The 21,816-nt window shown below is 37.2% G+C and overlaps 1 protein-coding gene across 2 annotated transcripts in view; it reads right to left on the bottom strand.

Annotated features, from left to right (window-relative positions):
• The window catches only part of LOC141340434 (dedicator of cytokinesis protein 9), a 143,725-nt gene that overhangs the window by 15,991 nt on the left and 105,918 nt on the right, over window positions 1-21,816 (bottom strand). For both annotated transcript variants that reach the window (XM_073845393.1, XM_073845394.1), the window contains exons 27-40: window positions 19,414-19,485; window positions 18,738-18,884; window positions 18,214-18,297; window positions 17,965-18,076; window positions 14,797-14,975; window positions 14,544-14,657; window positions 13,226-13,328; window positions 12,836-12,960; window positions 4,067-4,181; window positions 3,399-3,465; window positions 2,730-2,777; window positions 889-1,025; window positions 429-544; window positions 197-334 (exon numbers count right to left, since the gene is read on the bottom strand). In XM_073845393.1, coding sequence (XP_073701494.1) covers window positions 197-334; window positions 429-544; window positions 889-1,025; window positions 2,730-2,777; window positions 3,399-3,465; window positions 4,067-4,181; window positions 12,836-12,960; window positions 13,226-13,328; window positions 14,544-14,657; window positions 14,797-14,975; window positions 17,965-18,076; window positions 18,214-18,297; window positions 18,738-18,884; window positions 19,414-19,485 — 1,557 coding nt within the window. The remainder of the gene's footprint in view (window positions 1-196; window positions 335-428; window positions 545-888; window positions 1,026-2,729; window positions 2,778-3,398; window positions 3,466-4,066; window positions 4,182-12,835; window positions 12,961-13,225; window positions 13,329-14,543; window positions 14,658-14,796; window positions 14,976-17,964; window positions 18,077-18,213; window positions 18,298-18,737; window positions 18,885-19,413; window positions 19,486-21,816) is intronic.

Here is a 21,816-nt window from a genome sequence, read left to right as displayed (position 1 = left end):
TATCCTAAAACATTTTTGCCATAAGAGAAAAATCAATCATTTTGACCCATTTAATGTGTTTTTGGCTTTTGATACAAATATACCCGTGCTACTTAAGACTGGTTTTGTGGTCCAGGGTCAAATATTGCAAATAGATTAATTGTACAACTCCACTTTTGGCCATTGATTTATGTGCTTATTCTACTGTCACACTCACCTTGTAGATGAAAGTGCGAAGGGAAGTGAAGACCTGTTTGAGGGCTGTCTCTGATTGGTTGATTTGTAGGAAGCAGAGGTGAACCTGGAAGACTTTCTTCATGAGGGGATTGTGGCCGTGATCCAAACTCAGCTGAGTCTGAGCGCAAACAAACATAAACACACACACTGTTGTCAGTGAGGCATAAAGCACCTGACCAACACTTGTGATTATGATGATGATGATGTCTGACCTTGAAGCCCATGACGAAGATGCTCAGTGTGTCCAGAACTGTTAGACAAACTTCTGTGGCAATGTTTCCTTCCAACAGAGACTGATTCAACACATCAGCATCTGAATGACTGTAATCTACAAACACATACAGACACAGATGAAATGAGATGGACTGGACTGGTGTGGACTACTTGTAGATTATTGGGATGTTTTTATCAGCTGTTTGAACTGCCGAGGATCCATTGGTGAGCAAGTGATGTAATGCTACATTTCTCCAAATCTCCAAAACTCATCTACTTCTCGAATGGCCTCAGCTAATTTTCATTTTTGGGCAAACTCCCCACGAAAAACTTTATTTAATTTGTTCTCATAAATTAAGTCCAATTATATCCACATACAAGAAAGCTTTCTTTTCTTGTCTTTTATTCAAAGGCTAAAGGGAGCTAAAGGTGTAATAGCTGGATTTGTGTGTGTCTCACTGTGGTTGTAGGTGTAGGAGTTGTCCAGACTGTTGAGCTGCTGCAGTCTCATATGTAAGGCTCCTGTCCTGCTGCGGGACACAGGAAGTGTTTGAGAGCGTCGCTCATTAACCACCGGCCCTAAGCCCTCCAGAGTCCTGATCACAGAGTCAAAATGTAACATGAACTTCAGAAGCTTCTATTATGAGCTTATTAAACACTCATTTACAACAATAAAGGTCAACTGATATGTTTGTTAGTAACTGCTGTTGGTATCTATAGAACATGTTGGGCAATAGTAGACGCATATATTTAGTGGTTTTGTCTGTGCAAAACTCACCATGACAATGCTAATAGTGCTCTGGGTGGTTAATTAGTCAATAAAGTTCAAAGGTACAGCACGCACATCCAAAACAATAAAACTGGGTGCTGGGCAGACAAATAGTTGCAGAGGTAAACAATGAGTCCGCACACCAGAAAATGCTCCTAGCAATTTTAATAGTTGCTCACCACATGTGACATTTCGGGCCCAAGCGCTTCATCAGCATGTCTGATGAAGGGCTTGGGCCCGAAACGTCACATGTGGTGAGCAACTATTAAAATTGCTAGGAGCATTTTCTGGTGTGCGGACTCATTGTTTACCTCTGGTTAATTAGTCAAAACATGCTAATACGATATCATTATATATTTAAAGTTAGTTTTTTACCTTGTAAACAGCGAGTGTCATGGCAGACACCTAAATCCAGTATCATTTTATAAATTATACTATTTATAAATATTACACAAAATATACAGTTTTTGTGTCACAGAATGTAGTTTTAAGAGAATTTCAGGCGAGAATGTACTTGTTATTTTTATTAGCAAACTGCATATTTGAATTATTTTGGAAATTTGCATCAACCTTTTCGAACATGAGAGCTCCCGATCATCAGCGGGCGTTTTGCCCTCATGAATACGCACGATAGCACCTTACCTCGGCCAGATCTTTGGGTAAATCTAACAGGCAGTTTACTAACAATAAATCTAACTTTGGTCTCACTAAACTATTATTTGTTCCAGAGAAAATGTTATGTAAATGTTATTTAAGTTCAATGCTGTATATTAGAGCACTGTCTTGTACATTTGACTAAATTGCCTAGCAACTTTTGTGATAGCTGTTGTTGTTTATTAAATATTATTATTCAAGAAACAATATTTTATATAAACAACAGTAGTTTTAAAAGTGTTTAGTATTGTGGTGGTGATTTTAGTTACATTGCTCCGCCTTTAGATATAAACATGTTGAAAATGGAAGTTATTTTTAGTTTCAACAACAGCTTGACACAGCTAACTAATGCACTGAGCAGCACTGTCATCAGAAATTATCATTAACAGATGATATTAAGGATATTAACGTTACGACAAAGATATCGCTTGTTAATGTTTCATCATGAATATGAAGAATGAATGCTGTATCAGATGCAGGTAATCACGATCGCTCAGACCATCTCTCTCTCATGAAACTCTACGTAATACACTGAGCTTTTACTACAGTACTACAATAAGCTTTCAATTCAGCAATTCAACATTTATTCTTTACTAGTTCTAAAGTGACGTTTTGGAATTAGTAATAGAGGCTTGGGCTCAGCTGTTCAACTGTCAAATTGACATTTGTATCCGTGGTGAAAGGAAGTAGTTCTGCACAAAAGACACTCATGCCCTCTAACTGTTGTAGAAACGCAATATCATACTCGTAGACGTGAGATATACAGTGCCGATATACAGCCATATCTCACGTCTACTCGTGTAATAATGCTCATACAGTATATATGCTACTATTATAAATATGTGCAATATTAATAAATGCTTGTAAAAAACATTACCTTGCAATTTGTCTTTTTCCCATATATCTGAACTGATGAAGACACACTCTGAAATCAAACAAGAAATAAATGATCAGACAGGTGTGTGTGTGTGTGTGTGTGTGTGTGTACCTGGTATTCATCACGTTGTGGGGACCAAATGTCCCCACAAGGATAGGAATACCAGTAGATTTTGACCTTGTGGGGACATTTCTCAGGTCCCCATGAGGAAACAGGCTTATAAATCATGCACAATGAGTTTTTTTGATGAAGTAAAAGTATGCACAATCTCCTGTGAGGGCTAGGTTTAGGTGTAGGGTAGGTGTAGGGCCATAGAAAGTACGGTTTGTACAGTATAAAAACCATTACGCCTATGGAATGTCCCCATAAAACATGTAAACCCAACATGCGTGTGTGTGTGTGTGTGTGTGTGTGTGTGTGTGTGTGTGTGTGTGTGTGCATTGTGGGTACTGGTACATTTTGACATTGTGGGGACATTTTTCACATGAGGAAAACAGCTTATAAATCTTACAGAATTAAGTGTTTTCAAAATCTAAAAATGCAGAAAGTTTTGTGTGAGGTTAGTATAGGTGTAGGGTTAGTGTATAGAGGCAGAACCATTTTTGTACAGTATAAAACCATGGATATCTCCCCTGTGTGCATGTTGTAAAGATGAAGTGCAGAACTTACTCTAGCAGACTGAAGAAGTTCATCAGGTCTGTAGGTGAAGCTTTATTCCAGTAGTTGAACAGAGCATCTAACACATAGCAAACACATTGGTCAAACAACAGACAACAACAATACAACTAGTGTTGGGAGGGTTACATTGAAAATGCAATAGATTACAGATTAAAAGGTACCTTATTTAAAATATAATAAGTAGTGTAACTATTTTAATTACTTTAATATAATATAACTATTAACATAACTTACATTTCTAAGTGTAATTTTCGACATTTTTCTAAACTGTTGATCATTTAAAGCAGGCAGGGTTAACCTTACAGTAGTACTCAATTGATTACTGTCAGACATTTGAAATCTTTCATCACTTGAATTAAGATTATAATAATTTAATTTGAAGGCACAGCCATGACAAAACCAGACTTTTTCAGAATCAGACACTTCTTTTTACTTTACAATCATTCTTAGAGTAAATACTAATTTAAAACCACAAGAAGATATAGCTTAATAGATATGATACTGTTTTTGAAATCAAATCTTTGCATATCTATGACAGGAAACATCTAATAATGCCTTGTGGGAAAAATTGTTAAATTAAAAATGAAAGCATATACACAAACCCAAACAAGAAATAAAACAGTTATAGAATAATTCTCTGTGTGTGTGTTTGTGTGTACCTTCAGACATGCTCTTTAACACATGCAGGAAACACATTAATATGTTCTTCACTTCAGACTGATCCAGTTTGTCACAGCGGAGCAAAGAACTGCCAAGAACCCCAGCGACATGACACTGAGACAGAGAAAACAAGATCAGACATTCACAGACAACAAAACCATTGACACTTTGGGATACTTAAGTCACACTTTTGTGAAGACCTTTGCAATATATTAAAATAATATAACAATATTAGTGTTATCTGAGATTATTTTGAAACTATTTATATATATTATAGTGTTTATTAATATTTTGGATTAGCTTTTAGTTGTATGCTTTCAATTATTATTATAATTTCAGTTTAATTTTTTTTTAAGCTTTACAATTCATTTACAGTTTTAGTTTTAGTAACTTCAGTATTTACTTTAGACTTTAGAACTTCTTTATTTAATTTTTTAAGTTTCTAAAGTTTAAGTTTCATTCATACAATATTAAAATTTTATTTCAGAAACTTTTTCGTTTTTAAATTATATATTTGGTTTGATCTCTGCAAAAAGTGTTCCTTAAGTGTCCACACTGCAAATAACGCTTTTCTTACTTAATTTGTTTTGTCTCGTTTCCAGCCAAAATATCTAAAAATTCTTAAACCAAGAAGGATTTTCTAGTCAAGTAAAAATAATTTTTTTAGAAAAAAAAATAGAATCAAAATTAAGTTTTTGCTTAGAACAAACAAAATAATCTGCCAATCGGTTAAGCAAAAAAAAATCTTATTTCAAACAGAAAACAAGATTTCTTTTGTACCACATTGGCAGATTATTTTGCTTCACTTGTCTAGAAAATCCTTCTTGAGTTTTGACAAAAGAAGACAAAAAAAATCTACATATGAAAAGCAGTTTTGCATTGCAAATACTTTTTGGTGGTGACTGTAAATAGTAAATACACACTCAGGCAATTATAAGCACTTACACACACACACACACACACACACACACACACACACACACACACACACACACACACACACACACACACACACGTGCTTTTACTAACACACACATTTAGAATCAAAACACATGCAGCTCTTTCCCTACAGGATGTTACAGACAGGGAGGAGTGGAGCTTTCTCACACACACATACACTGCTCTGCACTAAAGTGCTAATGGATCTACCATAGCACAGCACTGTCCTGAATTTCCCCCATGTTCCCCTGCCAGCAGATCCGAAGTGTGACAGCAGGGTGTGGAAACTATGAATCCCACAAAATACTGCGTCTAATTATTCATTTCATTTATCATGTGGCTACAGAGTTGAAGACTGAAGGACTGGTTTTGGACTAATTCAAATGCAACAAAAGGAAAGAATATGAAAGAGCTATCATTCAGCGCACCACAGCGTTCCTGGAGTCAACAGATTTACTGACTCAGCTTCCTGTGACTGGAAGCATCAGCTGTGGATTTAGGAAGAGGATCTGCCCTGTTGCATCTAAAAAGTACAGACGTACTGACAGAAACGTCTGCTCTACATTGGAAGAGATCTTAAAGAGGTCATGACAGAGTTAGACGTATTTCTGAAAAACAATCTCCAGTTCGAAACTCATCATAAAATCATCATTGGGGGCAGCCGTGGCCTAATGGTTAGAGAGTCGGACTTGTAACCCAAAGGTTGTGGGTTCGAGTCTCAAGTCCGGCAGGGATTGTAGGAGGGGGGAGTGAATTACCAGCACTCTCTCCACCCTCAATACTCACTGAACCCCCAACTGCTCCCCGGGCGCCACAGCAATGGCTGCCCACTGCTCCGGGTGTGTGTTCACTACTGTGTGTGTGCACTTGGGTGGGTTAAATGGAGAGCACAAATTCCTAGTATGGGTCACCATACTTGGCCTCACGTCACCTCCTTTAAAACTATATATTAGATATTGAGAAAACTGCAATTAAAATGTAGTTCATTTTCAACATAATTAAACAATTGTGACCGTTTTCAGCTATTAAAGGATAACTATCGCCAAAATGCAACCTGGGCTGTTTTTTTTTTCTGTAAACGAGACAAACTTATATCTAAAAGCATTATTACGACAAACGAGCCATTTTTGAAATTGACCGTGATTTCGTTTTGTGGTCAATGGCCGGTGAACGGGAATACTATGGGCATAACTTTGAGCGCATCAAAATCGATATTTTTACAGAACTAAGAAGTCTCGACACACCATGACACTTTGCTCAAAGTATCGCCTGGGTCTCTACACATGAACTCGAGCATTGAGAACATTGTTAGTGTACACAGAGTTTACTAAAAAGAAAGGTTTTGAACAACTCACTTACACTGTTTGAGTTTCCGCTCGCAGCCGTCTTGCCAGTCAAGAAGTATCGATCTCCGAATGCAAATGAATGGACTCCATAGGACGAAATATTAGGCTTATATGAGGCTCTTTTTACAACTAGAAGGTTAATATTGTTTTTCACTTGCGACAAAACAACGAATTAGCCGTGCATTTATATGGAAATACGCTTTAGCAGCTATCCATCTTTACTCTCCTCGCATTCGGAGATGAATATGAAAAAAAAAAACGGGAAAAAATGCATACAAAAAATCTGACTCAGTGTGCAATGACCTTAATTCTCCATGACGTTTTAAAATAATGTACCATCTGCACTACACTTAAACCTACCCGACAGTATGAACAAAAGTGAATGTGATGTAAAAACGCAATCGCAAGTATGCCACTTTAGCTTGATTTCCGATCTCACATCTTTCAGCTCTTTCATTGTGAGTCATGTTTTTTATGAATTTGTACTTAAGGATTCTGCATCTTAAGTCCAATTCCATGCCGGCTGAGCTACCGAGCAAGCTTTTTACAGCTCAAAAGTGAAAGATGTGAAGCTGTAATCATAACTCTGCATGAAAATGATTAGAAGTGCTCGCTACTGCCACTAGTGTTCATATCTGTTGGAAACTGCAGTGACATGCACTTATTGGTTCGCATTTTGCATCTAGCGAAAATGTTCCCACAGGTACGTTTTCATCATGAGACCAGGGGCCTCATTTATAAAACTTTCTTACGCACTGATTTGATCTTAGAATGTTCGTACGATCAAATCCACGTCAAAGTACAGATTTATAAAAACCGTCTTTGACGTGGAAAAGTACTTATCTCCACGTCAGATTCCAGCTTGGCGTACGACCGTTTCCTTGTGGTAATGCCTGGTATTGCAGATAGTTCAGCCTCACTATAATTTGATTTCTTGCGCTCCTTTTTACTTGCCATTGTCACAGAGTTTTTGCTTTAGGAATGAGCTCATTTTATATGTTAATTAATTAAGCAGGGGCGTTTCGACGGCGGAACATTCAGCTGCACACAATTCCACGATCATTTGTGATTTATAACCGAATGACTGGCGTACGCATGGATTTCGTGGTACGTTCGTTTTCTCTGAATCGCTCTTACGATCAAATCAGAAAAGTTCTTAGATATAATCAAGGATGGTTTCTACGCAAGTCTTTATAAATGAGGCCCCAGGTAGCTAAAAATCCCAGCTCTAATGGACAGTTTTCCCTAAAACCTGCACATATTTTTATTATTATAAACACATTTAAAATGCAGGACACAAAAACACTCTTAATAAATCAGAGGTTTATTACTAAACGAACACACAAAAAAAAAAAAAAACAGCACAAGATCATTCAGCATCCATTCTGAGAGTTTATTAGGCAACTTGCTTTGTAAACTTCATTCTTTGTTTACTGCCCTTCATTGTTTTATAATGTTACGGCATTGTTTCACAAAAATGTATCTTCTTGATTATCTATGTGTTCACTTATTAAAACAGGTTTATAGCAGGTGTTAACAGTGATTAACAAGCGTTCATGTAAATGAAGGATGGGGTCAGGTGGGGTTGCTATAAACCAATAAAGATCAATTGATTAAACAGTTTAACAACCCCGTCTACCAATGACAGTGTCACCCCACCCCACCTCACAACACACTGCATCACATCCACCATATGAGGTGCTATAGGGCGCTCCCACACCGCCCACCACAGCCCTGCGGGGGGCCTGGTGTGACCCAGTGATTGACAGGAGGGGGCTGGGTCATTATTCTCTCTAATCATTTGAGCTCTACTGGTTTATAGCAACTCCACCCGACTCCTTTACATTAATGCTTGGTAATCACTGTTAACACCTGCTATAAATCTAATTTAATTATCAAACAAAGAGAAAATAATAAAAAAAGATAAATGTCTTTGAAAGGATGTTATAACACTGTAAAACAGTTAAGTAATATTACAAAGCACATTCCTATTCAACGACAAACTGAAGAAGAATGAATCTTGTGTTGCTATTTTGATTTAAACACTTCTGTGATCAAATAAATTAGATCTAAATTATTCATTAAAAGTGTTATTGTTTCCTGTCCAGAAATGTGTGTATGAATACTGTCATAGTGAGTTAGGAGTTTTAAAGCTAGGTGTGAATGAAATATAATGATGTTATAGAGTATTTTCACAACACGCCATCAATCGGCCATATTGGCTGCACTGTATGTAAACAATGCCACTGAACCAAACAAAATGTGCATATTTTTGTTGATTATTGCTGCTGAAAATGGAAAATTATTGTCATGTTTTGGAGTACTACAGACTGCCAAAAGTTATAACAAATCAAGGAGAAGAATGCAAAAAACCTTCTGAGGAACAAAAGGCATTTGTGGTTGGCCAAACTGAACCAGGATTTCCAGGGCAAGAATCTTGACAACATTCATGTTTGTTCTTATCATTTTTCGTCAGGTAGGTGAAATATTAGGCTAATCTTAATTAATACTGCTTGTATGTATCTTTACCACCTATTAACTTTACTTTGTCAAAATATTGTGCCCTTTCCTGCTTACTACTGTAAGTCCTTCTCTATATGATTTAGCAGCTTCCACACTTTTTTTTCTGTGGTTTAGATAGCATATACAATGTATTTAAGAGTACATTAACCATGCAATCCATGCAAACCCTCATTAAAACAGGGATGTAAATATAGTCACATGTATTTAACTTTAGCTCTGCATATTGTTGTTAGTTTGGGTTTATTATAATGTTTATCTGGAAATCATCAGATTTATGAGATGAATCATTTATAAACCTACACAGGAGAATACATCAATATCTTTCTGAATATGCTAATGTTCATTGCGATTTCAAAATAAAAGTTTAAACACTTGCTCTGAGTTTACACGTTTTGATGTCCACATATTAAAGGCATTACAGTGGCTGTAGCATTTCTGCCACAAAGAAATGTCCAAATATTTAAGATTACATGGATATTTGAATTAAATGTTGATCAGTCTATATTAAACCAGGGTTTGATCATGCAGTAAGTGTAAAAACAATCGTCAGGGCCGTCATTTGTTATAATGTGTTGTGTACGTTAGCTCTATTGTTTATAATACATTATATATTTTAACAGTTTTGTTTAATATAATTATAGGATTACTTGTTTTTGATATGTTATTTCAGCTAATTATTATTGGCTTATTGTTATTGCAGTATAATATATATATATATATATATACACACAGTCAGGTCCATAAATATTGGGACATCAACACATTTTTGGATCTAAAAACCACCGCAATGGATTTGAAATGAAACGAACACGATGTGCTTTAACTGCAGACTGTCAGCTTTAATTTGAGGGCATTTACATCCAAATCAGGTGAACGGTGTAGGAATTACAACAGTTTGCATATGTGCCTCCCACTTGTTAAAGGTTGTATCAGCGATTTCTAGCCTAAAACATAAAGTGTCGATTTCAGCTTACCTTTCATCACGATCCGCTCGCTGCCTGCCCCATAAATTGTCTGTGAAAAAACCGCGTCTCTCTGGTCAGCCTAGGGTCCGAGATATGCCAAAAAAAACAATCGGCGCTATCAACACACCACAGATAACCAAACAGTGTTCCAACCAATCAGCGTCAGGGGTTTGGTGTTGTGGACTTTCCTACTGGTGCAGGGATGTGAGGGAGGCGGAGCGAACGTCCACAACACCAAATCCCTGACGCTGATTGGTTGGAACACTGTTTGTTTTTGTGTGGAAAGGTTGGTAGTACCGATTGTTTTTTTGGCATATCTCGGACCCTAGGCTGACCAGAGAGACGCGGTTTTTTCACAGACAATTTATGGGGCAGTCAGCGAGCGGATCCTGAAGAAAGGTAAGCTGAAATTGACACTTATGTTTTAGGCTAGAAATCGCTGATACAGCCTTTAAGGGACCAAAAGTAATGGGACAGAATAATAATCATAAATCAAACTTTCACTTTTTTTAATACTTGGTTGCAAATCCTTTGCAGTCAATTACAGCCTGAAGTCTGGAACGCATAGACATCACCAGACGCTGGGTTTCTTCCCTGGTGATACTCTAACAGGCCTTTACTGCAACTGTCTTCAGTTCCTGCTTGTTCTTGAGGCATTTTCCCTTCAGTTTTGTCTTCAGCAAGTGATATGCATGCTCAATCAGATTCAGGTCAGGTGATTGACTTGGCTATTGCATAACATTCCACTTCTTTCCCTTAAAAAACTCTTTGGTTGCTTTTGCAGTATGCTTTGGGTCATTGTCCATCTGCACTGTGAAGTGCTGTCCAATGAGTTCTGAAGCATTTGGCTGAATATGAGCAGTTAATATTGCCCGAAACCCTTCAGAATTCATCCAGCTGCTTTTGTCAGCAGTCACATCATCAATAAATACCAGAGAACCAGTTCCATTGGCAGCCATACATGCCCACGCCAAGACACTACCACCACCATGCTTCACTGATGAGGTGGTATGCTTAGGATCATGAGCAGTTCCTTTCCTTCTCCATAGTCTTCTCTTAGTCTCGCGTAGCCAGACCTTCAGACTGATGGCTGAAGGTCTGGAATTCATGGCAGCTTTCCTTGGCCAAGGCCCGCCCATAAGGCCATATGACCGACAACTCGTGTATCCCGGAAATACAATCAAATTCAATGAATCAGATGACGAATTCGACATTCCTGAAGTGTTTCCAGTTAAGTGTACCATATGCATCAGACATTTAGCCAATGTTCCGTGACGTCTGAGGCTGAAACTAGTCTTCTCTTCTGATCACTCTGGTACAAGTTGATCTTGGTCTCATCTGTCCATAGGATGTTGTTCCAGAACTGTGAAGGCTTTTTTAGATGTCGTTTGACAAACTCTAATTTGGCCTTCCTGTTTTTGAGGCTCACCAATGGTTTACATCTTGTGGCGAACCCTCTGTATACCCTCTGATGAAGTCGTCTCTTGATTGTTGACTTTGACACACATACATCTACCTCCTGGAGAGTGTTCTTGATCTGGCCAACTGTTGTGAAGGGTGTGTTTTCTTCACCAGGGAACGAATTCTTCAGTCATCCACCACAGTTGTTTTCCTTGGTCTTTCGGGTCTGTTGGTGTTGCTGAGCTCACCGGTGCATTCCTTCTTTTTAGGAATGTTCAAAACCATTGTTTTGGCCACGCCTAATGTTTTTGCTATCGCTCTGATAGGTTTGTTTTGTTTTTTCAGCCTAATGATGGCTTGCTTCACTGATAGTGACAGCTCTTTAGATCTCATCTTGAGAGTTGACAGCAACAGATTCCAAATGCAAATAGCCCACTTGAGATGAACTCTGGACCTTTTATCTGTTCATTGTAATTGGGATAGTGAGGGAATAACACACAAACCTGGCCATGGAACAGCTGTGAAGCCAATTGTCCCATTACTTTTGGTCCCTTAACAAGTGGGAGGCACACATGCAAACTTTTTAAAATTCCTACACCGTTCACCTGATTTGGACGTAAATACCCTCAAATTAAAGCTGACAGTCTGTAGTTAAAGCACATCTTCATTTAATTTCAAATCCATTGTGGTGGTGTATAGAGCCAAAAATGTTAGAATTGTGTCAATGTCCCAATATTTATGTACCCGACTGTATATAATGACTCAATTACTCGATGAATCGTCAGAATAATTGACCGATTACTTGATTACCAAAATAATTGTTAATGACAGCAAATGCAGCTCCAAAAAAAGGCAATCACCCATTAGCAGTAGCCATTGGTATCCACAGTATTTTATTCCATACTATGGATGTCAGTGGCTACCAACTGAATAAAGTTTGAATAAAAATATTCTTGGAAGCTTGGATCGACTTGAGGGTGAGCAAACAATGATTTTTGTGTGAACCATCCCTTGTTTAAGTTACCCTCATGGAAAACAAAATGCAACATGACCTCTTTAAGGTTGGCAATCATTGTCTTCAGAGAACATAGGATCAGTAAAGCCACACGCACACACAGGCACACCAGACTGGGACAGTGCAGGGTAAGAGATCAAAGGGTAAAGTGGTAATAGCAGGGCTGCAGGGCAGAGGTCAAAGGTCAGCGCTTATGTAATACTTGTGTAGGGTGTGTGTGTTGCTCAGGCGGTGTAGACAGCAGAGAGAAGTCCATGGTCTGGCGTTTGAGACGTGCAGAGAGAGACGTCTCCTCTGAGTCAGTAAAGAAACGCAGCACGCTGGCAGAGTGACGGCGAGTGAAACCCTCCCGCTGAACGCAGCCACAGCAGGAGACACACAACCACAGGTTAGCTTGTGCGCGCACACACACACACACACACACACACACACACACACACACACACACACACACACACGTACATACAAGGATAACCTTACAACCCTACACACACACTGTGGCACATAAACACAAAACATGATAACAGTCCATTATAAATAATGTACACAAAAGTGACAGTCAGATCAAGTGAGCAGTACCTTGTCTAGGGGGTGTGGCTTGTCAATGCTGCGCTCTGATAGGCCGTTTCCAGAGTCCGTGCTGATAAGAGAGCTGCGTGAGTCAGTGTACCGTACAGAGCTCAAGGTCGGAGTGTGAGGGGAGGCTGACAAACACAAAACACATTCATGTACTCAAAACACAATCACTCTCAAATGATTTTCCTCAGAGAACAATAATCTGTAATTGTTAATTAATTAATTATTTTAACCCTACAAAGCATGACATGGGAAATAACAGTCAAAAATCTAATTTGTTTTTAATTGGAAGTTAGCAGGTTGACTAGTTAGATTATGCCAATTTCAATGAGGACAAATTGCTTGTTTCTGTAAAACTGTCAGATAGTGGCTGGTTTGGACACGGTGTCTCACCTGTTGCTGAAATCACTCCAAACACCTCTTTATGCAGGCTGCTGTCCACTGGACTTGACATATTTTTGGTAGGTGTCATCATGACATGATCATCACGGCCATTCTGCAATACAAATATATAGAGTCAACCTTCAAACAAACTTATTGATATTAAATTATTGATAGATGTAATATTGATTCATCTCCACGTGAATTATTTAATCTTCACTATTTTTTCAATGGATGTCTGAAGTTTGGGGTCAGTAAATTTGTTTAATGTTTTTGAAAAATGCTCTTAGACTAACCAAGGCTGAATTTACTGAGTAAAATATCTAATAATGTGAAATATTGTTTATTTATCAATTTAAAATAACTAATAATAATTTAATGAACATTTGATGAATAAAAGTATAAATTTCTTTAAAAAATTATTTTACTAAACCCAAAATTCAGGAAGGTAGTGTAAACACATGCAGCTGGATTTGAGTGAGAATCTAAATTAAAATCTAAATAAATCAAGACCATTTAAATCAGAATCAAATCTAATGAAAAATTCATAGCATCCAAAAAATTAAATGCTCTGACTCTGTATAACTTGCTGTCTTCTGAAAACACAAGAAAGTATTGTAAAGAATGTAAAAGTAGTCATTGTGTTAATACAAGGTGTCCAAAGCAACATTAAACCTTACTGGCTTTTCAATGTATAGACAAAAACACTGCCTTTAAAAAAAAAATATATGACCTTGGACCACAAAACCAGTCTCAAGTAGAACAGTTATATCTGTAGCAATAGCCAACAAAACATTGTATGGGTCAAAATGATCAATTTTTCTTTTATGTCAAAAATCATTAGGATATTAAGTAAAGATCATGTTCCATGAAGATATTTTATACATTTTCTACTGTAAATATATCAAAACCTATATTTTGATTAGTAATATGCATGGCTAAGAACTATATTTGGACAACTTTAAAAGCGATTTTCTCAGTATTTAGATTTTTTTGCACCCTCAGATTCCAGATATTCAAATAGTTGTATCTCAGCCAAAAATTGTCCTACCCTAACAAACCATATGTCAATGGGAAGCTTAATAATTCAGCTATACATTAAAAAAAAAAAAAAAAATGACCCTTATGACTGGTTTTGTGGTCCAGTGTCATATATCTTCTTTGGCTTTCTATAGAAGAAACTAAATTAGGTTTGGAACAACATAAGGGAGTAAATGATGACCAAAATGTCGTTATCAGCGAACTCTTTAAACCTGCAACAAAGCCTGCATTCTAGTAGTGCTTCTGTATGGCTACACAGCCTAAAACAAACACTAGGTGTCAGTCTTACCATGTTAGTTTGGTTGGTCACAGGAGGCACATCCTTAATGTTGAGCCTGTGGACGTTTTCCAGCAGCAGACTGAACAGAGGCAGGTACAGTGTAGCCAAGCGAGCCTGCTGACCCTGAAAAACACACAAAACACACTTTTGTATTTAATACATTCACAGTTGTGTTCTTAGCACACATGTCCATACCAAAATGACACACATACAGTACAGTACAGTACAGTACAGTACAGTACATACAACAGTGCTTATTCACCTTGGAGGCGTAGCGATCGTCAAAAGCATGCTTGATCATCAGGTTCTTCAACACCTGTACAGCAATCTGACGGATTTCTCTGAACTCTTGCAGACCTCCGCCTACTTCTCTTAGCAATAGCCCCACCAGAAAGTGATTCTTACAGAAATCATCAGTTAAAGAGTAGTCCAGCTGAAGATCTGACAGAGACACAGAGAGATGGACAATACAAAACATCACTCCTGAACTATGGGAATGGAAACAACAGGCATTATAACCAAAGAAACACAAATTATATTGGAATAGTCAACCCAAAAAAACACGTCTGACATTATTTAGAGCATGTTTACATTCAAACAGTTCAACGTTAGGGGTGGGTATCGTTTGAATTTTATCGATTTCGATTCCGATTCCGATTCCGATTCCACTTATCGATTCCGATTCTTTTCGATTCCCAGTTTCGATTCCGATTTAGTAAAAAAAAAAAAAAAAACAAACACAAAAGTCAAACATTAATATATTAAACATGTTTATTTTCAGTGCTAGCTTGCAACATATTATTTTATTACAGGGGTTCTCAACCTTTTTTATATCAGGGCCCCCTTCTTCTCGGGTCAGTTTTGCAAGGCCCCCCTATGCCTGACATTTCCTCTAAAGGTGTTTATTTTTTAACCTTTTTTATTAACCTAAACATTAGTTTTGCCTTTTTATTTTCTCCTGCATGTTATTAAAAAAAATCAAGCAAACTTTAAATTAAAGCTATACTTTTGAATTTAAAAGAAAATCCTCTGCTCTAACTTTTTAACATGAATACACACATACAGATTTAAAGCACCTAAATTATTTAATTCAGACATTCTTCACAACTTCAGAGTACTCTTTCTTAAGTGACTGAATATCTACTGTTTGTATTTGTTATAAAATAAACATATAAATGAAAAATACAGTAAATACATTGTAAATCTGTTTATGCTGGTGCTCATATGTGCTTAAACACCACTGACCCTCACAAGATCCACCTCTATGGGTAAGCATTCATTATAAAAAACTCACAGGACATTCATTTTGAAAACTATGCAAATATTTTGAAATTTCACGCAAAAATACTATGGATCAGAGCACCGAAAGCATGAATAGTTTGTGAATCAACAGCGGACTTGTGCGTGCCTAATGTACAACTCCGATATACAAGAATGAATACATTAGGCACGCGCGAGTTCGTTACTATTACTCTGGTCATCTTTGCCTTTACATTACCGGGAGGGTTTGTTTCATGCAGCCAAGAGATAAAGTAGATACCTGTCTTCCCGCGGGGGTATAAGTGACTTTTATGTGGGCTTTTGCGGGACGAAATAACATATATTCCTTCTGGAGTGGGCGGGCGCAGGACTAAAATCCGTCCCTTGCAGATCTCTAAGATGAAGTTTGCGTGCAGCGGTAGATTTGTCTTCGGTTTTTACAAAGCGTAGACACACTTTTAAACGCTTACCGTGATCCATCTTTTCGACTGATGTTTACATTACCACGTAAAGTCCTGGCAGATTGCACGCGCGGAAGGTCCTGGCAGATCACTAGATGGAAAAAATGCAACCAGGAATCGAAACGAGGAATCGAAATTTTAATATTATAACAAGTATCCGATTCTTTATCTTAAGTATCCGATTCCAGAATCGGAATCGATTTTCGATTCCCAACCCTATTCAACGTCCAATCTTTTTTTCTTCTTCACATTCTTGTGACTATGATGCATTTAAATGTCCTAACTGAACATACAGTATGTCACAAACGTGAGTACACCACTCACATTTCAGCAACCATTTTAGTATCTTTTCAAGGGACAGTACTATAGAAATGAAACATTGATATGTTTTAGAGTCTTTGATGTGCCTTAATCATCCAGGGCATGGAATTGACCAGAGCTGCACAGGTTGTTGCTGGATCCTTTTCTACACCTCTAAAATGACATCACAGAGCTGCTGGATATTAGTCACATGGTGCTTCTCCACCTTACGCTTGAGGATGCCACACAGGAATAGGGTACAGGTCTGGAGACGTACTTGGCCACCCCATCACCTTCACCTTCCTCAGCAAGGCAGTTGTCATCTTGGTGGTGTGTTTGGAATCGTTATCATGTTGGAAAAGTGCCATTCGGCCTAGTTTCTGGAGGGAAGGCATCATGTTCTGCTTTAGAAAGCACAGTACATAATGAAATCCATGTTTCCCTCAATGAACTTCAGCTCCCCAGTACCAGCAGCACTCATGCAGCCCCACACCATGATGCTAATACCACCATGCTTGACTGTAGGAAAGACACAATTTTCTTGGTACTTCTCACCAGGGCATCGCCACACATGCTGGACACCATCTGAGCCAAACAAGTTTATCTTATAATCTCTTCAGACCACAGGACAAGGTTCCAGTAATTCATGCTTTTGGTTGTCTTCAGCAAACTGTTTGCAGGCTTTCTTGTGAGCCAGCTTCAGATGAGGCTTCCGTCTGGGACAACGCCTATGCAAACCAACTTGTTGCAGTGTGTCTGAGCACTGACAAGCTTACCTCCTACATCTGCAACCTTTAAAGCAATGCTGGCAGCACTCATGCATCTGTTTTTTGAAGCCAGGTTCTGCACCTGAAGCAGAATGAGTGCTCAACTTCGTTGATCGTCCTTTGCAAGGCCTGTTCCGAATGGAACCCATCTTGGATATTTTCAGAGGACATTAAATCTATCCTGCTACACAAGCTGCACATTGACTAGTCTAAAATATATCCAAGTTTCATTTCTATAGTATTGTCGCTTGAGAAGATATACTAAAATGGTTGCTGAAATGTGAGGGGTGTTCTCACTTTTGTGAGATACGGTAACTATTCAAGGTTTTGAAAACATTGGGAATCTTGGCTTTTCAAAGAAAAAATGCAAATTAAAAATACATTGATTTGTAGCTGTTTTAGCTTATTTTAATGTTTGCCTGTCTTATTTTAACTAATTTAAGTCATCTTGAGGCCCCCTCAGATGTTTGCTGAAGGCCACTAGATTAGAGGAAGATGGCTATTGTAAAGGCTAAAATAAAATATACTTATGTTGAAAATTGAGAGATATTAGCATTCGATTCAGTCCCATTCGATCAATATTCAACAAGGTCTTTGATAATATAATGAGCATTTCCGATCATCTCTTTGATGACGGATCACCTTGAAAGCGCTGGATTCGGCTCTTCCCGAACGGCATGGGCAGATTGAGAGGAACGTAGTGCTCATGATTACAGACCACCTTCAGAAACTCAAACTTAAACTCATACAGGGTCTGAGTGAGATAGAAAAAGAGACAGAGGTGTCAGATTGCATTATGGGAAATCTTTTTGAAATGGAAAATATATAAATAATAAAAAAAAAATCTTGTATACAATAATACATAGAGATATACAAGCAAAAGCAAATTACTTTTGCATCTCCAGGCATGAAGCAGTTGATGTAATTGTTGATCTGCTTGAAGACAAACCCTCTGTCCATGAAGGTGAAACAGCGCTGGTGAAAACAAAGCATGGTTGAGTTTACTGACAGATTCAGGACAACATCAATAACACTTCCTTAAAATAATGTATTTTATTACTGGTAAAGTTGATAAACATTCTCTTTTACTGGGTTTTATTGTGTTATTGTAGATCTAGGTTTGTTTTACCACAAAGTTCAAAATTTGAACAATTGAGTGGTTCACATAACCAAACTAAAATGCTTTTGTAAGAGCTGCGATTTGGTTTGTGGTTGATGAGAACTGAATTCATATGTAAGCTTCTATTGATGAAGTACATTTTGCTGGAATATATCACTAATAGTTTTGCAACTTCATTACAAATAATGCAAACTAAATAAATTAAATAAAATTTCTAACTTCCAGATCTCAAGGCTCTGATGCTTGATGACTTTCATGAACATATAGTAAAAAACAGATCAGCAGCTCAGCTCACTTTGATGAAGACAGCAATGCTGTGATTGGCATTTCGAGTTGCGTCCAGGTTTTCTTTGTACTTCTGTGTGATATGTGGCATCAGCATTGTCACCAAGGTCTCCACAGAGTGATAGAATGGAGCTGAGAAACGCTGGTTCCTTGAAACCTAAAGGTATTAAATCATGGGGGCTATTTTACAACTGCCATGAGAAAAGCATCAGATTTGATATATAGAGTGTATATATATAGTTTTTTCATGAACTAAACTCGAGAAGTTTAGAAATAAACTAGATTTTAACATTTACAGAAGAGCACACGTGGTGTTTGACAATACGCTGCAAAAAATGCTTTCCCTACTTATATTTCTTGTCTTGTTTCCAGGCAAAATATCGAAAAATTCTTAAATCAAGATGGATTTTCTAGACAAGTAAAAATTATTGTCTCTTTTTCAGAAAAAAGAAGTCAAAATTAAAACAAGCAAAATAATCTGTCAATGGTGTAAGTAAAATTGCCTTATTTTTAAGCAGACAACTAGATTATTTTGCTTACCGCATTGGCTGATTATTTTGCTTGTTTCAAGCAAAAAAGCATTTAATTTTAACTTTAACTTTTTTTTTTTTTTTTTTTTAAATCTAAGTAAGAAAAGCATTTTTTGCAGTGTACGAGAACATCCTGTGATGTTAAGCCATACTCACCTTGGCTTTGCCAGTCTCAATCAGGTACTGAGCCATACACTTGACTAAAACCTCAAAGAAATACCAGGAGTACTAAAGGAGAAAGAGCACAGATTCAAAAGAATATACAGTACCTATAACACATGCAACAGTCACTAAACCATGAACAGATCCTTACAAGTTTACTTAAAGAAATTTTTTTTGATGAGTGAGTGTACATTTTAAGTTTAATTTTTTGGTACTTATCAGAGATATAGTTCACAATTTTGTACTTTAGAATGCTTGATTATCCTTACAAGTATATAAAATAGTCTAAATATTTTTGTCTAAAATTGTACTTTCTTTTTTTGACTGAGATATATTTATGAAAAGTACAATTCAGTGTTCTATGTATACTTTCCTTGTAGTTGTATGTATACAGTATATGCATTTTTTTGTTAAATGTTTAATAGAGTGCCATATTAAATACATATTGAACATATTGGCTACTTTTATATAGTATGTAAAATATATGCTGGAGTACAATCCAAAAACTAAACATCTGTTTTAAATTTATAATAAGCCAGCTTTAGGATGAAAGAATTTAAAGCAAAGAGTACAAGGGTGAAACTGAATCAGATCTTTTCTTTTTTTTGTACACAGTGCTATTAAGTCACACAGAAACAGATCAACATTTGCTAATTTAATTAACAAGTCCTTCATGTGTAATTAGTGTGATGTGAAGTTTGCTTAAAGAAAACCTACAAGCATACTTTTAATATAAATATAATTAATTTAATATAATAAATAATTAATATTTAATATTTAATATATATTCTATTAAACAGTCGTATAAAGTGTATTTTCATAAATTAAAAAGTGAGGTAGAAAGTATATAGCTCTTAAACTAAGAGTACCTATTAGTTCATTTGTAGTATAGTTCATGATATAGCTGCAATAGAGAAAAACATGCATTTAAACTATAGCTGTGTACTCAAAGTATACTACTGTAGTACACAGTATAGTTTTCTGAACTTAAAAGTAGGCCAACTTAGACCTAGGAAGTTTTGAAATAGTACATTTACTAGTAAACTACCATTACACTGATTTTGGTATAACGAAATCTTGAAAAATATACTTAGGCCCAATCCCAATTCTATTTTCTACCCCTTCGCCTACCCCTCGCCCCTTCCCCTTGTCCCTTGAAACAAAGTGTAAAGGGGAAGGGCTAAAATATTTCCCCTAAGGAATGGGACACCACTACAACACTGTTATACGTCATCATAGGTTGTCGCTAGTTCCTAATGTTACGTCAGAGGACATGCGCAGATGTTTATCACTCATTCCAAGATGTCAAAATGTTGTCATGTTTCAAAAAGTACAAATGTACGGTGTACGCACCATTCATTCACATGTGGCCGTAAGCAAAACAAACAACGCATTATCACATGCGCGGCAAATTGCTAATCAGTGTAGTGGTGCCTGGAGAAGTATATATGCTTCATTTGTGAATATCGTTTTCAACTTTCTATTTGAACGCGTTCGTTTTCTGGATCCTTGGACTAAAATGTTTACAGGGGTTCACTGGTTTAAGAAATTTCTGATCGTAAAAATCTGCTTCTTTTTATTTGTAAGGTATCGTTTTTATTATTATGTACTGATTTAAATTACTGGTGCGGTAGACATAGCGGGCGCAGGTGCATTAGGCGCAATCATCAAATACATTTCAAAGCAAGCCGGCTCCACGGTCCTGACTGCATCATCACTGCCTTTATTGGGTGTTTTTAGCGAATATTTACATTTATTCACATGACTGGATGTGGTGGACTGCCATGATTTTGGCGAATGCAGGACACTGAATAATGCGCATCAGAAGGGATTTAAAAAGTGGAAGTGTGTATACACCGTATACCTGCGTACATCCTCCACTACACCACCGTTGCAAATTGCCGTGCCACTGGTCTTTTATGTTTCTAACATGCAGTCAAGTGTATATGACATAAAAATATATTTTGTAATATCGTGCAATCAGTGCTATCTGCTAGCAAACTTTAGCGATTTTTTTGCAAACGTTTATTTACAAAACAACACCATAAACACAAACACAAGATTGAAGGTAATATACATAAAAAGAAACATTGTCATCAAAATCCTTATTAAAGGCAAAAATTACTTATATTTACGAGTCTGCTTGCTCGAGTGAGCAGCCATGTTGGAAATTTCTCTTAGCCCTTCGTTTGAAGTGAGGTCCTGAAAAATCTTCGTTTGGAGGGCTATCTGGCCCTTCCCCTTACCCCTACCCCTCCAACCAAAAGAGAAATGAGACACCCCTACCCCTTCACGTGAACGCGCCAAACGGAGGGGTAGGGCTAAGTGTAGGGGTAAGGGGTAGAATTGGGATTGAGCCTTAATCTTTACTTAAGTTTACTTGAAGTCTACTTGTGA

The sequence above is a fragment of the Garra rufa genome, chromosome 8 (genome assembly GCF_049309525.1).
Source record: "Garra rufa chromosome 8, GarRuf1.0, whole genome shotgun sequence".
In the NCBI taxonomy this organism is placed as follows: Eukaryota; Metazoa; Chordata; class Actinopteri; order Cypriniformes; family Cyprinidae; genus Garra; species Garra rufa.
This window is presented reverse-complemented; position numbering and strand designations above follow the sequence as displayed.